Source organism: Sardina pilchardus, chromosome 6, assembly GCF_963854185.1.
Source record: "Sardina pilchardus chromosome 6, fSarPil1.1, whole genome shotgun sequence".
NCBI classification, from domain to species: domain Eukaryota; kingdom Metazoa; phylum Chordata; class Actinopteri; order Clupeiformes; family Clupeidae; genus Sardina; species Sardina pilchardus.
The window spans coordinates 34,434,405-34,452,605 of NC_084999.1; the positions used below are offsets into that span (position 1 = coordinate 34,434,405).

The window sequence follows — 18,201 nt, forward strand, 5'->3', positions numbered from 1 at the left end:
TGATTGACGCCTCTCAAAATGATAGTGCCATATTGTCAACTCATGGTGTCCTCCTTTGCGTCTACAGTCATGGCTGAAAGTGTTGGCACCCATACTAAAGTTGACTAAAAAGAGGAATATAAAATCATCTTCTGGAAATTGACCTTACTGCCTTAAATAATAAAATGAGGAAAAATCCAACCTTTAAGGACATGAATTTTCTTTGTGAGTGGATAATGTATCGTAAATGAATAAATGTTTTCTTTAAAATACTGGGGTCCTAAGTATTGGCACCCCTATGTAACCTATGGGAATTAAACACATAAGGTTAACATAGGGGCAGGCAGATTTGTATTATTTCATGGATCCAAGATACTATGCATCCTGATCAAGTTCCTAAAATTGCCCCACATCATCACACACCCTTCACCATATTTAGAGATTGGCGTTGTTTTGTTCAGTTAGCCTGTTTGATGCTCATTGAGCTCAATGCAAATCAAACCAGAATTATAAAATATCTAGGCTAAAAAACATAAAACACTGCAGAGTTAATTGCATATCATTGACTCATATCATATATTGCATATCAAGACTTGATTGACTTGATTGACTGGATTGACTGGACAAACATTTTGATATTAAGAATTTTGCCAAATGGCTCTTAATGAAACCACTAGGTCAAGTAATATAAATCTATACTTTCATGTCAACCTATACTTAGCTGCTAAGACAATCACAGCAGTTTAACTCTGGTGTAGCTGTAGCTCTCGCTAAATTTAGTGTCTGGATTACTTTTCATAAATAAGGAGGCGTTGTAGTTTGACCATGAGACAACCTCTTACAGGATGTTCTCTGTAGATTCAACAATGCACCTGATTCTGGTTCAGACAGATTTTAAATACCCCACCTGGAACGGACAACAGTTGTCATATTTCTGATGGAACGGTGGCAGAGACGTTGGTAGTTTTTTTTAAGTGAACCCATTTCTGGGGGTCTGGGGAGACGTGAACATGGCTACCTGCATAAACTTGATACTACCCTGCATGGAGATGTATTTCACGTTAACAATGGAGAGAGAAAAGTAGGGCTGAACGATTATGGAAAATAATCTAATTGCGATTTTTCTTGCCAATATTGCGATTGCGATGCGATATGCCATTATTTTTTAAGGTGTTTGTCTTGCGAATTTTTCAACAAAAACAAGCAGTAAATCATATAGTATGGGCAATAGGCTATATTAGATTAAAAATAAACTCTTATTTCCTGGAAGTCATACCTCTGTTATGATGACAGGTGATGCATGAATTGATGGATGACATTTTTTTTTAACTAGCTACTTCAATCACAATAGTAGGCCTATATTTTGAACTTTCAACCTTGTAGGCCTACATATCAGAACATAAAGCCTACTAGTACAAGGAAGCCTGGTGTAAAGATTAAAATGAAAGTCAGTAACAAGTAACACTAACAAAAGTGCAGATTGCAAACATATGAAAATATTAATAGCCTTTCTTATTAGGGCCTACGCAGTTTTTCAGATAGGCTAATTCACTTTCATGAACGTGATATGTTCTGCATACAGAAATTCCTGATATTCATGGCTGCACAGCACACTGCACTGACTATTCCAACTCCGTCTCTTTAATTCAGCTGTCCGGTTGAAGCCTCAAAATATTGTAAACAAAGTAGCATAGTTGGCTATCTTATCATAGTCTACTGGTTGGACGGGTCAGTTTCCCCACGTCTGTTTCAAGGTAGATAAATGCTTTTTTCTCCTTGGGATAAGCCATTTTGAGTCTTGAAGTTGGAAAACATCTGTATTGAGATGATCAGTCAATTTGAACGCAAGAGTTTTAGATGTCTGCAGCATGCTAATAATGATGCTAACCGGATTTTATATATAATTTAGCTAATCGTCTTCTATGCGTCATTGTTTTCACGATTGTGAATGTTTTATTTGGATTGAATGTGCATGTCGAGGGGCGGGTGTCCATTGAGCGCGCACGACAGAGAGAGAGATAGAGAGAGAGGGGGGGAGAGAAAGCGGGCCAAGGAGAGGGGTTTGAATCTAAACTGTTTGGTGAATTTGCACGCATAGTCTACAATGAAAACTTGCGAAAGACATTCATGCTTTCACCCGAGCAGCGCAGGTGCACCAGTGCAACCTAGAATTATTTGTTTCAGTCGCACTCTTAAAAATGTTGGTTCAATGCTATCTAGCAGCTTGCCGAGTTCACTCTCTGATAGACTGTTTCAAATATTTGCTACTTTACCCTCTCATGTCACGTGAGCAGAGGGTAATCGCAGCCTTTGCGGTTAGAAAATTGCACTTCATCATATCGCGATATTATCGCAAATGCAATATATCGTTCAGCCCTAGAGAAAAGTATAGCTTTTGGTTAATGGAGAGCATCTCCCTAATTAATGTCTTTGCGCAACATCAACTTGTGTTTACTCCAGCAGTTTTGTTATTACAGCTGGTGTTGTTTTAGCGTTAGTATAGAAAATTAATCAGAAGGGTCGCTGCAGCTCTTTAAAGGCTGGCGTGGCCAAAAAAAAGTAAGTGAGTAAATAAAAATATCAGTATGGAAAATTAACCAGTGGACCGCTGTCAACCCTTTGAGGGCCAGCACTGTCCGAAAAATCAAATACAAATATATGTAGGCCTAGTCCAAATTATAATTACATCGGCAATTCGGCCCAAAAGCGTGTTGGCCCACCGAGAAAAAGCCTGGTATGCCAGATGGCCACTCCAGTCCTGTTACCAGGTGAAAGAAGCACGTTGGTGCCTCCTTGTGGGTGAGGTGTGCTTGTGAAAGTAACTGAGTGCAAGTCACAGGCAGCACATTGTAACACTGCTCATCAGCATAACCATGACTTGATTGCCCTTCAACTTTTCAAGCCAATCAAGCCAATAGCAGGTCTGTTCTGCAATGCATGATGTCAGCCTATGGAGAGTGAACGAGAAGCGCCACAGTTGACAGTCTGTAACAGATTCCTCAAGGCGACAAGGCTTACCTTGTCTCACTGAAAGGATCTTCTCAGAGAGCTACCATCAAGTGTCTCACTGGAAGATCTCACATATTTTCCATCCCTTAGGGTTCGTTCAATTTGTGGCCCAAGTTTGGTTTATCATAAATTGATAAATATCCCAGTAGGGCGGAAAATGCCATTTCTGGCCAGGAGATATTGTCAAACTAGTGCTCATTGTCGGAAAAATCTAATACGCAAAATGCTGTAAATTGTGTTACTGTCATTCTGTTTTTTTTTTTTTTCTTTTTGTGAAGTTCTTCAACTTATGGTTACATTCTTATTTCAGGAATTCTGAATCGCTGCAAATCTAAGTTTGGTTCAAAATTGCTACGGTAACTATCACTTCGTCAGACATTTCTGGTTTAATTGATGAAGTCCTCATGAACACCCTTTGTGTTGGTTTTTGTGATGTTTGTGTTGGTATTTCGCAAGCACTGCATTTTGTCATATTATCTGATCTTTAAAATAATAACTTGGTACAAGGATGACATTTTTGTCTGTGAAGACTTTTGTAGCAGTGTATGTCAATTTGAAGTGAATGACATGGTGAAGGGTTCTATTTTTGGCTCTAAATAGTATAATAATATTAAATATTATTAATATAAATAATATTTTTTAATGGACATTTCAACCAGACATATAGGGCAGACAACTTAAAATACTAATTTTATTCAGTCTCTTTGCTGTATCTTTTATCTCACACTTCAGTCTTAGTCAGTCTTTTTCTTTTGCCTCTTAGAAAATGGTTCTTGCAGCCCACACGCAATATTGCTGTTTTACATCGAAGACAAGAGGTTGTGCAGTTCTTCACATCTCCACGTAACTCAGACACTTTCAAGATTCTGCAGGGCTGTCTGCGCAACATTCGGAGCATTCCAGTAGGACATCACACAGCCCCTGAATATATATATAATGTCATGTATACTCATAAACACTAAGCAAGCATGAAAATTCATACAACCCAATACAACATATTTACATAGAGAAATGCCTTATTATTCCCTATTTGTAGCTGGTAAAGTGGTCATCCTTTATGTTTCTATTCAGACACTACTGCATAGAATGGCTCTTTCACATACAAAAGTTAATGACTGGCAGTCACTCTACAAGGTATGTTTCAGCCTTATGAATTACACACCTCGGATTAGCATTCATATGCATTGCGTTTGTAATTTGGCTTTGATATGTTTCAGTGCAGTGGCATATCTAGCATAACATGTATGTATTCTCCTCTACAGACGGTGTACAGTGCTGTTTGCATCAGAGACACTGTACGCTCATTACCTCAGTCCATCAAACTGTTTCAGGAGATTAGTGCTGACTTCACAGATGATCTCTTCTACATTGCCTCACTCATCAGCAAAGTGGTTAGGCCATGCTGGGTTTTGCTTGCCTTTATTTTCGTAACTAGTGGCCAGTTAAGTCTTCCCACCCCCTTTTATTACGAGTGATTACTAACACTCCTTATTCAAACAGTTCAGTAGATGAATCATTAAGACATTACAAAATATTTTAAATAGGAAATGCACTTGTAGGGTGCAGACCTCCACCACAACAAAATGCAGTAACTTGCGATGTTGGTGAAAGTGAAACTAAGTAGTTCTTCAAGCTGGCCTGTGAGTCAACGCTTTTAATGGATTTGTCCTTGCTTTCACCGTTCGTATGAGAATTGGACTGGCAGGTTTTGCATAATCTGCTTAATTTGCAGGTCGACTTTGAGAGCAGCGTGGCTGAGAACCGCTTTACGATCAAGCCAAATGTCGACCCCGCTGTTGATGAAAGTAAGTAAAAAGACAAATATAAGACTGTGAGTAGCGAAGTAACAAAAGTAATGTGTGTTCACTTTACTGACCGGGGGCCTCATTTATAAACGATGCGTACGCACAAAAGAATGCATACGCCTCATTCTACGCAAGCTTTGGTATTTATAAAAAGTGAACTTGACGGGAAAATGTGCGCACCTCCACCCAAGCTCTGACAAAAAAGGGAAAAGCAGAAACTGCGACCTCAGGAGGAAACAGGTACAACGACCCGAAATTGGTTCAATAATTGAAGTTTAACACAAGCATAACATCGCGCAATGACGCGCATCAATGACATAACTGCCTTAACCTAATCCTGTTTAAAATCTAAAACGTGGTTGATTGTTTCGTGCGCCCGTCAAAAATTCCATCTTATTTGATGCGAGAAAGATATGCAGGCTATGCCTGTATGTTTTGTTAATTATCCACTTATGGCTTTCATGCATGTTTTGTTATTTGTCAATAATACATCAAGGCAACATGTTGCTTGTTAGCTTGCAAATGGTAGGCTATATACAGTAAGTGCTGACTTGCATCGGCTTTCTTGCCACTGGCTGAATCGAGAACTGGCTGACTGGACTGGGATAGCCAACCTTCAGCCGAATTTTGCCAGACGTGTTAGGAGGTGTAACTGCTTCATCACCAAACTACATCAACTTTCCTTACACGGTGAACAGGCAAATAAAAACGCAGCAAAGTCTAATTTCCCAAATGTGATCCGTGCTATTGACTGCAATCATATTGCTAAGAGTACCGAGTGAAAATAAATGTGCCTTTGTTAACAGGAAGCATTTTCATTCCCTCAATGTCCATATGTGAATGTGACACGGACATGTTGCTCACAAATGTTGGCCTGAATATTGAGACATACTGTAGCAGTGTTGGGTGCAGACTGAATGCTGGAGCTGTGTGCGATGGTGGCTTCTACTGTAGGTGCGGGCGAATCGTGTTTAAATCCTGTGTGTAAATCCTAAAAGAATTTGTAACAATTTTTCGACCATTTCTAAACATTCACCCTTTACTCATTCAAGTTATGTTGTAGGTGACAGTGGATATCCGCTGAAACGGTGGCTGCTCACGCCATTTATGAACCCACAAACAGTCAATGAAGTTGCGTTTTTTGTCTTTCCCGCTGTTTTTGGCATGTTGTCCACAGACATCAATATTCATTGAGGGCGTTTCGCTGAATATTTATAAGCAATTATGGGTGTGTCTTGAGGTACACACAGGTGCCGCAAATGTAGAGTAGAGCTTGATTTATAAAGGGAAATTGGCGTGGAACGTGTGTGCGCACGGTTTTATAAATCAGAATATTTCTGTGCGCACGCACTTTCTGAGTTTTGAGCGCACGCCATCTTCTGGCGTACATCCTGCGCAAAGTTTTATAAATGAGGCCCCAGTTCTTTCTTTGGGGAAACACAAATTATTGTTGTTACCACAGCATTGGGCCATTAATACGTATAAGTATGCTGCACTAGAGCTCAGTTGAAAGTGGTATTACTAAGGGTTTGAATACTTGTTTGAATTAAATATTTCAGTTTGTATTTGTTTTTTGTTGTTTGTTGTTGTTTTTAATAAATTGTGATTGTGGAGTAAAGTGTACAGATTGATGATAGTGTAGGAGTTGCTAGGTTACGAGTGCGCTGGTGAGTATGCCAGTCCATCTAGCCTCTTGTTTTTGTTTTTCATAATTTGTAATGTTTATGTAATGTTTTGTTGATTTTTTGTATTGTCTTGTGTAGTTAAAGGGATATTCCACCATTTGGGGAATTACACTCATTTCCCACCTCCCCTCAAGTTAAATAATTTATCTTTACCTTTCTCCTGTTCATCCAGCTGTTCTCTGAGTCTGGCGATACCACTTTTAGCTCCAGCCTAGCATAGATCATTGAATCAGATTAGACCGTTAGCATCTCACTTGCTAGCATCACGTTTAAAAATGACTACCGTAATTTCCTGACTATAAACCACGGTTTATGCATTGATTTTGCAAAATTCAGTCAGCTATGTGGCTTATGTATGGTGAGGCCTTTACACGGGAAAACATTTCCTAAAAATCCATGAACCAACGAATATCCTACTTATAAAAAAATAAGATAAAATCTCGTTCTTATCTAAGCACTACAGACCTTGGCCGCGTTTCCCAAATTCATTAAGAAGCTCCTAAGTGCTAAGAACTTCTTCGGAGTGTTCTTAGAACGTTCTTAGAGTGCTCCTAAGAAGTTCTTAGCAGAGCTTCTTAACGAATCTGGGAAACCCGGCCCTTATCAGGTTTTAAAACTATGTTTGTGTTTATGTTATGATGCACGCTTTGTTTAGTCTTAACTGGTTTGAAATCATACGTTAGAATTATTGCCAATTTGGGCTGGGATAAACTATTATTTTTTTTAAACGATTAATCTAGTGATTATTTTTTCGATGCATCGATTAATCTAACAATTAATTGTTTCAGTCCGATTCGATTTTGATTCGATTCGATTATCGATTATCTCCCCACTAATTGACTAATAGCTATATGTACATGTTGATTTACATATCTGAATGAAAAAAACATGAATTTCTTAACATGGCAACATATATTTATAACCTTGAAGCCTTGAAAACACTAGGAGTGTTGTCAAATTGAAGGAGACAAGATCCCAGCGGTCATCAATAAAATGACAAGTTATGTAGGCTTCTTTGAGATCTTTTGGGGCCCACCTACCCCCATCCCACGCCCATTGTTGTTTGGAAACATTTTTTTTTTATTAAATAACATTTAAATAGCCTACCTTGGAACACCAGATTATTATATTATATCTATATAATATAATGGGTTTATAAAAAGATATACAAAAAGAGAAAATCCTTAATTTCTGATATTCATAACTGCACACTTTATGCAGATTAGCCTACTGTTCATATACAGCTCCACCTCTTTTATTCAGCTGTCTGTCAGCTGCAGCTGTCAAAATATTGTACAAAATAAGTGGCTAGCTTAGTCTACTGGTTGGACTGTTCAGTTTCCCCTCGTGTGTTTAAGTTTCAAGGTAGGCTAATACTTTTTCTCCTTGGGACAGGCCCTTTTGAGTTTTGGATTTGGAAAACATTGGTATATTGAGATGCAAGAGTTTTAATCAAATCTGTGCAGCATGCTAATGATTTATGCCAACCAGATTTAATAATAATTTAGCTAGTCTTCTATGCGTCATTGCTTTCACGATTGTGAATGTTTTATTTGGATTAAATGTACATGTCGAGGAGCGTGTGTGCATTGAGTGCGCATGAGAGGGAGAGCGAGAGAAAGTGGGCCAAGGCGAAGGGATTACTTTTATAGGCCTACTGTTTGGTAAAGTTGCATGCATAGTCTACAATGAAAACTTGCGAAAGATATGTATGCTTTCACCCGAGCATCGTCAGCTGCACCACTGTGACATGGATTTTTTTTTTCAGTCGCACTCTTAAAAAGTTGGTCCCTGAGTAGGCAACGCTTCCACGTTTCCAGTGATGATTAAATTTAATTCGTTTAAATGGAGACAGACGCGGTGAGCACGGAGTGGAGTGTGTGCTGTGGGCTGTGTGTGTGTGTGAGAGAGAGAAAGGAGGGAAAGGAAATGCAGCGAATACGATGCGTGTTTTTAATAGCGTTAAAAAATAAATTAATAACGAAACGCAATATGTGGCGGCCGGTGTTGAATCTGTGGCGCACCACCACGAATTAGTCTATGTGTAGGGAACACTGACGTTGTTCTATTAAATGTGATTAAATAATTAAATAGCCTCCCAGGTTGAAGCGGAGCTTGCCACCAACGTTATCAATTAGTTTCAGTTTCAGAACGCCTGCATGCATTCATTCAATGAACGCTCATACCACCACTTAATTGTGTGGCTCTATGTTTAATCACATCAAATTACCAAGTAGGCTATCTATCTATCTAGCTATCTATTTATTTTTCTGTCGGTCCGCGGTTGCTTGATCAATTGTGCAGAAAGTTATCAGGTGAAGCACGTCCTAATTTCACTCCACGCCTCGCGGACTAGCAGTCTCACTCTCCACATTGCAGACCGGTGCAGCTCTGCGGTAGCCTGACCAGCCAGGGGCGTCTATTTCTAGGCTGCTATAGAGGAAAGAGTGCGTGCTGCCTTGCACTCAGTCATTCGCGTTGCCGCCAACTTTGTTTTGAATTTGATGACGAATCGATTCACATACAGTGCCCTCCATAATTATTGCCCCCCCTGGTTAAGATGTGTTCTTTAGCTTCTAATAAATTCATTTTTTTTCCAAATAATATAGGACCACAATGAAAAAAAGCGTAAAATCCAACCTTTAATACAAGTGCATTTATTTAGAAGGAAAAAAATCCCACATTAAGAAATAATTATTTCACATCAAATCATGTGTGCCACAATTATTGGCACCCCTGATGTTAATGCTTTGTACAACCCCCTTTTGCTAATAAAACAGGACCTAATCTTGTCTTATAATGTTTCACAAGATTAGAGAAAACAGAAAGAGGGATCTTCGACCATTCCTCTTTGCACAAAATCTCCAAATCATCCAACGACCTGGGTTCTCTCCTCTGCACTCTCCTCTTCAACTCACCCCACAGGTTTTCAATGGGGTTGAAGTCTGGGAACTGAGATGGCCATGGTAGGAGCTTGATACGGTGTCTGGTGAACCATTTCTGTGTAGACTTGGCCATATGTTTAGGGTCATTATCTTGCTGAAAGACCCAGTGACGACCCATCTTCAGCTTTCGGGCAGAGGCCACCAGATTTTGATTGAAAATGTCCTGGTATTTCAAAGCATTCATGATGCCATGCACCCTAACAAGGTTCCCAGGCCCTTTGGAAGAGAAACAGGCCCACAGCATCACCGATCCTCCCCCATACTTCACAGTGGGCATGAGGTGCTGTTCTGCATACTCATCTTTTTGTTACGCCAGACCCACTTAAAGTGTTTGTTGCCAAAAAGCTCTAACTTTGTCTCATCTGACCAAAGCACACGGTCCCAGTTGAAGGCCCAGTACCGCTCCAGACGTTTGTGCTTATGATTTTGAGTGAGAAAGGTTCTTTTCCCTGCATGCCTCCCAAACAACTTGTTGGCATGTAGATAGCGCCTGATGGTTGTTTTGGAGACTTTGTGACCCCAAGATGCAACCATTTGATGCAATTCTGTAACAGTGATTGTTTTATTTCTCTTACCATCCTCCTCACTGTGCGTGGTGGCAAAATAAACTTGCGTCCTCTTCCAGGCTTGTTTACCACTGTTCCAGTTGTTTTAAACTTCTTAACGATTCCTCTGACCATAGATATGGGCAGGTGTGCGAGTGGCTATTTTCTTGTAGCCATTGCCTTACTTGTGAAGGTCGACACACATCTGCTTTACTTGAACAGTGTGTTCCTTTGTCTTTCCCATGTTGAAGAGAAATGGCCTCTGTGTCACGTCATATTGATAGCCCAGGGAAACAGGATGTTAAGAATTACTAATTAAATGTTCCTACATACTCTGATTGACTTTGTAAACTACTGTAGAAATGACAGAAATGACAGAAATACTTTAATTAGATTTATTTCCTAGGAATTGTTAGGGGTGCCAATAATTGTGGAACAGGTGATTTTATGAAGAATAATTATTTCTCAGTCAAGGATTTTTTTTCCCCACCTTAAAATTGAAGGTTACATTTTTCTACAATTTTCAGTGTGAGAGTATACTTCTACAATAAAAAATGTGTTTATTTTAAGGCTTTTTAAAGATTATTTTTTTGGGCTTTTTATGCCTTTAATTGGACAGGACAGTAGAGAGAATGACAGGAAACGAGTAGGAGAGAGAGTAGGGGTGGGATCCGGAAAGGACCACGGGGCGGGAATCGAACCCGGGTCGCCGGCGTGCTGTGCAGGTGCCCCAGCCAGTCGCGCCACAGCTGGGGCCTATTTTAAGGCTTTTAACGCATCTTAACCAGGGGTGCCAATAATTGTGGAGGGCGCTGTATTTTGAACCGACGTATTTTTTGCGTCCAACTAATCGATGAAGTCGATGCGTCGTCCCAGCCCTATTGCCAATGCATTGCTAAACGAACCGTCATGGACACTTTTAATAAGAATAGACGTCGGTCATACACTGCTGGATTTAAACTAAAAGTAATAAAGGTGACAAAAGTAAAGGGAAATAGAGCGGCAGGATGAGACTATGGTGTTGATGAAAGCCTTGTTCGACGATGGCATACCAAAGAGGACACAGCTGGAAAGTTTTCCAAAGACAAAAAAGCTAATCGTGGAAAGCCAGGCTGCTACCCACAGCTGGAGGGGGATCTCATGTCGTGGGTGAAATCCATCAGAGACTCAGGTAAAGCCGTCTCAACAGTTCAGATTAGATTGAAAGCGCTTGATCTAGCGAAGATGCGAGGAATCGTCGACTTTTGCACATCCCCCATTGGTGCTGGAGGTTTATATGACGACACAAGTTATCTGACCGCCAGCATACAACTGTTGGCCAAAAGCTGCCCGACGACTGGGAGGAGAAGGTCAGGAGCTTCCGAACATATGTTGAAAAGATGATTGCAGACAACAGCCTATCCATGTCCAAAATCGGGAATATGGATGGGGTCCCTCTCACTTTTGACGCTCCCCCGAACCGTACAGTGAGTGAAGCGGGAGAAAGGACAGTCAAAATCATAACCACCAGGCATGAAAAAACATAGTTCTTGCTTGCCTTGCTGACGAGACAAAGCTGGCTCCTATGGTGATTTTTAAACCATTTTAGACCATGCCCCATGAGAAATTCCCCCGGGGATTGTTGTCCAATGCAACAAGGAGGGTTGGATGGGTTAATGATGGAGTGGGTAGACAAGGTGTGGCGTGCCCGACCTGAAGCCTTTTTTAGCCCCAGTGCAGGCCTTGTGATAGACAGTATGTCTGCCCACCTTACACCCAAAGTGAAAAGCAACTTCAAAGACCTCAAAACTGATCTGCCAATCATTCCGGGAGGTTTGACATGCAAGCTGCAAGCCCTAGATGACGGTGTCGACCACGTCTTCAAAATCCACATCCGGAGTGAATGGGAGAAGTGGATGCTGGAGGGTATTCACACGTACATGCAATCTGGAAAGATGATGAAGGCGACATTTGCAGAAGTGTGCTCCTGGGTCCTGACTGCTTGGAGCAAAGTCACCACAGAAACCATCGTCAACAGTTTGAAGAACACTTTTTGCCCCAGAAAACGACGAGGCTGAGGACGATTTTTCGGAGGGATCTGGGGCCTCATTTATAAAGGCTGCTACGCACAAAAAAGTTGCGTGAGCGGGGCTGAAATGTGCGTACGCATCTTTCACCATCAACGTCGGGATTTATAAAGAAAATCTATGCGGGAAAAGATGCGCATTTCTACGCATCCTTTCGACCGTCCGTAAATCATGCCTCTCCCGACAGTGCGATGCTACTTGCACTGCTTGTCTAAACTAAAAAAGTACTCCGAGAGCGCAGATCTCCACCAAGCGAAAACATAACCGCCTTCTGGATCAGACGGTGATTCGGATCACTCCCAAAATATAATAGTTTCTTCCTAGGGTCATTTCAGACCTTTCCTGAAAATTACATCCATAACTTTTTGAGTTACCTTGCTAATAAACAGGCAAACATAACAAACCCCGATGAAAACATAACCTCCTTGACGGAGGTATAAAGTTCATGATCATAGTGTACCTTAATGCGAAATTCATTCGAATTAATGCAAATTATTTTCTGTTGATTTCGGCTGACATTGACACCCACGGATGTGTACGAAGATATTGCTTTCGTGAACCAAATAGGCGCCTATAATAATAAGAGGCCATAAAACATTTCCCCTAAGTTTCTTACAATTTGTATTCTGTTAACACATACCGTGCAAGCATCGCTACACTAACCTTACGTCTTTTCTCTCATTTGGGCCACAGGTTATTAGACTGCAAGGTATTCCGAGACAACCAGAAACCCTACAAATATGAATACTTTGCACCTTGGTGCGCTGGTGCACTGTATATGATGAGCCCAAATACATGACAAAACGTAGGTTACGGTTATTAAGTTATTTTTTTTTTTTTTTTTTTTTTTTTTTTTTTAAATGTATTTTTTGGCCTTTTTGCCTTTATTTTTACAGGACAGTGAAGAGTAGACAGGAAGCAAGCGGGAGAGAGAGATGGGGTGGGATCGGGACATGACCGCAGGTCGGATTCGAACCTGGGTCCCCGTGGGCACTCGGACCCGTACATGGTACGGGCGCTGTAGCCTGCTGCGCCACAGCGCCCCCCTTATTAAGTTATTTTAATACAGAATTATATCACTCGGTAGCCATACTTCTTTCACATAGGTAGGCTACACTTGTCAAATATGATATCGCTGTCGGCAAACTTTCACTTCCTTCTTCAGATTGTTGTGACGTCTATCATTTCAACGATAGCCAATAAAATGATCGGTATAAATGTCAGAATATTCATGAATCGTTTTGCAGGAACCTTTTATGGGATATTGTGGGACGACAATGGGAGGAGTATGGTGCTCGTGCACGCACGCACAATTAAACTCAGGTTGGTATTTATAAACAGCCGCCTGCGTAAACGTGTGCGCTGCACAGTTTTATAAATCAGAATATTTTTGTGCGTACGCAAATTTCAAGGTTTGGGCGTACGCAATGTTTTAGGGTGGAATCTACGCAGACCTTTATAAATGAGGCCCCAGGTGATGATGAAGAGGAGGTGGGAGAAACCAGGCTGCCAAGCGCAATTGCTCCACCCTTTCCACTCTGATTCCGAGACATCAGAATTCGAAGGCTTTTCAGAGAGCAAAATGTCAAGTTCAAGGTCAAGGTTAGATTTATAACTCTAACCTTGACCTTGACCTTAAGAATTCGAAGGCTTTTCAGAGAGCGAAATGTAGGCCCAGTTTACCATAAAATGTTTTTTAAAAAAACGTGTCTTGTTCAATATAAGATTTAGGTAGCCTACTTATGTCAACTTTTTTTTAGTTTTAATGCATTTAATTTCATTTCATTCATGTACGCGTCCATTAGGTTGATTTGTTAAAGGAATAGTTCGGAATTTTGGACATAGGACCTCATTTCCAACTTTGCCGAGGTGATAAAGGTCGGTGGAGACAGTCTTTATCGCGTTTAACCCCTTCCTTCAGTTGCAGCGTTCCCCTTTGCTAACGCTGGTCAACAGTAACATCCAAAACAGTTACTCACTCCACAGCACACACAAGACAAGTAAATTAAAACGTCAGACTATCGATATACTTGTCCGTGTTGATAGAATAATTTAGAAATAAAACTAACCTTGCCACTCAATGATTTATTACATTTTGAGGGACTAGTTTCTCAATATCAATCCGCCACTGCCATACAGGGAACAAAGTAGGCTATTGCAATGCGATGCAAGGTTAGTTTTATTTCTAACATTGTTCTATCAACACAGGCATGTGCATCGATAGTCTGACGTTATAATTTATTTGTTTCGGGTGTTCTGTGGAGTGTTTTCAGTGGCAGGCTGGATGTTATCGTTGACTTGCGTTATCTCGGCACCAGATTAGCACGAGATGAACGCTGCAACTCAAGGAAGGGCAGAAATTCACAACCTCTCCACCGACCTATATCACCCCAAATAAGTTGGAAATGAGGTCCTTTGTCCAAAATTCCGAACTATTCCTATTCCGAACTATTAATGTATCGCGCCCATCATAACTTCATTCATATGTTCATTTATCAGATGTGGGGAATGGAATTGATGCTATATTTGCATTGTTTGTTGAGGACATTGCACGATGCTCTGATCCCCATTCTTTCGGGATCCTGTGAAAGCACGGTTGGCCTAAAATCACTCCCGTATCCTAGGCTATTGTAGCCTGACTCTCGCCAGACCCTTGTAGTTCCGCCATGCTCCACCAGAGGCGTTTCGCTAAGCTCCACACAAGGGTCTGGGCTCGAGGGCAATCCAAACTCCTTCCAGGGAGCAAAAAAATGATGAACCAATCAGGAGCGCCGAAGCGAGTGTTTGATTCAAACAACAATGGCGGCACGCAGCGAGGAGTCTTGTGCTGACATTGATTCTGCTATTTCAACCGTTTTGTTGAATGCATATTTATGCATGCATGCATATTTGTTTACAACGTTTCGGTCATCGACCTTCCTCAGGTGAAATTCACTAGGCGTTTTTACTAGGCAGTAGGCTATAGGCATCTGGAGATGCCGGTTTCATTAATAGAAGGGTGTTTTCCTAAATAAATCGCAAAGCCGCACAGACTCTTACATTTGTCAAGAAGCTATCAAAGTGTAATGTTGACTGCAAGAAGCCTATTGCGTTTACAAAAGGTGACAACCAGTTGTCCAAGATCGCGTGAATCTAAGCCATCAGCGTCTCAACAAGCTGGATTGGCGTTGAACTGTAGTATTAATTTACTAGAATGTAGGTTTGATGAAGTGTTGGATCAACGCAAAACATTTGCTTACCATGATGTTTGCGTTGTTTTACAAGTGTCAGGATATTCTTTTGTGCATTTCCCTGTGCCTTTACAGCTGTCCCAGCTAATATGATTCACGTTAAAACCTAACGAAGAGAGCTTTTTGCCTGTTGGTTTATTTGTTTTTAAACAGAAGCCTTTTAAAGCTAGACTGATTGATGCTGAATTCGGTGCCGCATGATGTTGTGATAAGGTGAAAAAGTTATATTTGCAGTGGCCACTTGGCTGAAGGGGTTAATATGCCCATTTCATGACATGCAGACGCTTTTAACATGTGCGGCATATACATGGGAGCGGCTAATACACCGTTCTGTTTTCTTTATATACTAGTGCAGTGCCCGTGCAAACAATGTTTTCCAAGAAACGTGTTGCCCAATGACGTTGATGCAGGTAGATCATGTTAGATTGGTGATGAGAATCAGGCCCGTGCTGTTAGAGCTTTTTACTCTTTGCAAGGTAATAAAATAGTGAAGGGGAAAGGTGTTTGAGTTGCAGCTAATGGCTATTAGACACATTACATACCCGTGCGTTTTTGCTGTTGTTGGGAAATGATAGCCTAAAGCTAACCGCATGCATGGCCTGTCTATGCCATGGCCATGCCAGTGCTATGAAGCGCAAGGCAACCGCGGTTGTTGATGAGTAGCCTATGCAACGTTACGTGACTTTAACAGCCTGCTTACCAACATGGGTGCATGTGTGTCGGACTCAGCATGTTTATCCAACATGAACAATCTTGAAACGGTCCGTTGTTTACGTGAGACATCATAATTTCCATGAACACGGAGTTTTTTCAGCGAAATGGGCTTTTTTGTTTCTATGCTAGAGTAAGTGAGAGTGAGGGGGAGTGGCTAGTGCAGAGAGCGGTAGAATTGTGGGATTGCGGCAGAGTTGTATTTTGTTTAATTTAACGATATCTTTGTCATTTTTTGTCCGAACATGACCAAACTTTGCACTGCACTCACGCATGTCATTAGCAATACATGTGTCAAATTTTAGGTCAGTTGGATGAGTGGTTTGAGAGTTATGCGTGGAACAGACAGACAGACAGACAGAGTGACACACAGACAGACGTTCCTTGCATTAATAGATAAATAGATTATCCAGGGCTGTATGCTTAGCTTTTACACTAAGAGCGTAGGTGCTCCTAAATTAAAAAATTTAGGAGCACAGAAAAAAATTTAGGAGCACTATGAAATTTCATTGAAAACCTTATTGCCTTAAGCAGGATACAGATCATTCACAGCAGTGGCAATCCTAGTCTCTGCTCAAACCCTCCATACACACAGAAAATGGCTTGTCTGGTTTCTATTTCATATTTTGAATTCAGAATTTGTATACATTTTGTTAACAATTCATAGCATTATAGAATCTGCAGAATTACTTATAGCTTAAAATTCAAAGTAATTTGAATACTTCATATTGATTACACTTGTCTTTAATGATATTACAGGGGTGGTGTGTAGGTCTAATTGAGTGCCTGTCACTTTAAGAAGTACTAACAACGGTAAAGACAAATATTTCCGGTGTAATAGAAAAGATGAGTGTCCAGCAATGTTAACTTCTATGATTTAGGTAGCCTACCGTGGCATGGCATTGTGAGTTGTCCTTTCACTTTTTCCTTGGTCATGTTTAATTGGCTGGGTGCTTAACTTACTCTGCCATGACTTGTCTTGGAGTTTGGTAGCCCATATCTGTTATATTCAATGAGTGACAACCAGTGCTCAAAATAAAACGTTACGGTAGCCTATTCTCCTGATAACGTTAGTGGAATGGATTTAATGTGAACGTAGCCATAAAAAGACGCAGAGTGGCTAAACAGCGCACATTTGCGATGAAAATGTTCCGCCTTAAAAGCAGATGTATGTAGCCTACACCGAATCGTGGTTAAATACATCATTTAGACAACAGAATCAGTATACCATTTTTGTTTCATAGAAGTCTACCAGGCCTATGTCAAATGCAGGCTCGGGTGAAGCTGGGAGGAATTAACGCACAGTTTCTACACCGTGTTAAGCCTATCAACCGTGATAATAATAATATTTGAAATGAACATGGTAATTGTTATAGTCAACAGTAGGGATGCACCGATCCGACTTTTTCAGTCCCGATACCGATACCGATGCCTGAGCTCTGCGTATCGGTCGATATCCGATACCGATCCGATACCATTGTTAATTAATAAACTGTATACCTCACCATGTGGAAAAGACTAAAGGCAACATGCTTAACTTCATTCTTCATTCTTTCCCTAACTAAACATTACTTTCCTTAAAAAATCTAACAAAATAACACTTAGATATATAGGTAATGTATTATTATTATTATTAGTAGTAGTAGTAGTATTATCATCATCATTATTGATTATATTACTAGTATTAAAAATAAACAGTTGTACACCAGCAGCAACTTGGAACAGCATTCAAATTCAAGTTCTCAGTTATTACTAAATAATAAATCTAACAAAAAACAATTTTGCAGATAAAAATCCATTATTAGTGACATACATTGAAACACCCCTGCCAAAATGGTGTCACCCGCGAAACCCCTCTATTTACTTATAGTGGTACGGTCCTGCAGTTTCCCCACAATAAACTAATTAGTTCACACGGAGTTTGAATGGTGGTAAACGGTAGAAGTTTTATCTAATAAATGATAAGTTTTTAACAGCCAATTTGAACATTTGCATGTCTTTATACCAAGAACAGTTTATACAGATGAGATGAAAATGACAATGTGTTTAGTTTGAGTAGCCTATTTTGTGTTGACTGTTACACATTAAACGTGTTGCCTAAATGCAACAAAACGCATGAAGATCGTAATTAATCTATGACAAATGGTGGTTAGTATAGATATTCTTTTGATCCTATGACATAAATTTGGTATAGCCTATTTATCCCATCCATGAATTTAGACACTC

The 18,201-nt window shown here is 40.4% G+C and overlaps 1 protein-coding gene across 4 annotated transcripts in view; it reads left to right on the forward strand.

Annotated features, from left to right (window-relative positions):
* msh5 (mutS homolog 5) overlaps positions 1–18,201 on the forward strand; it is a 137,449-nt gene that overhangs the window by 85,919 nt on the left and 33,329 nt on the right. For all 4 annotated transcript variants that reach the window (XM_062539648.1, XM_062539649.1, XM_062539650.1 and 1 more), the window contains exons 10-14: positions 3,299–3,344; positions 3,752–3,890; positions 4,060–4,122; positions 4,251–4,379; positions 4,721–4,793. In XM_062539648.1, the coding sequence (XP_062395632.1) occupies positions 3,299–3,344; positions 3,752–3,890; positions 4,060–4,122; positions 4,251–4,379; positions 4,721–4,793 (450 nt within the window). The remainder of the gene's footprint in view (positions 1–3,298; positions 3,345–3,751; positions 3,891–4,059; positions 4,123–4,250; positions 4,380–4,720; positions 4,794–18,201) is intronic.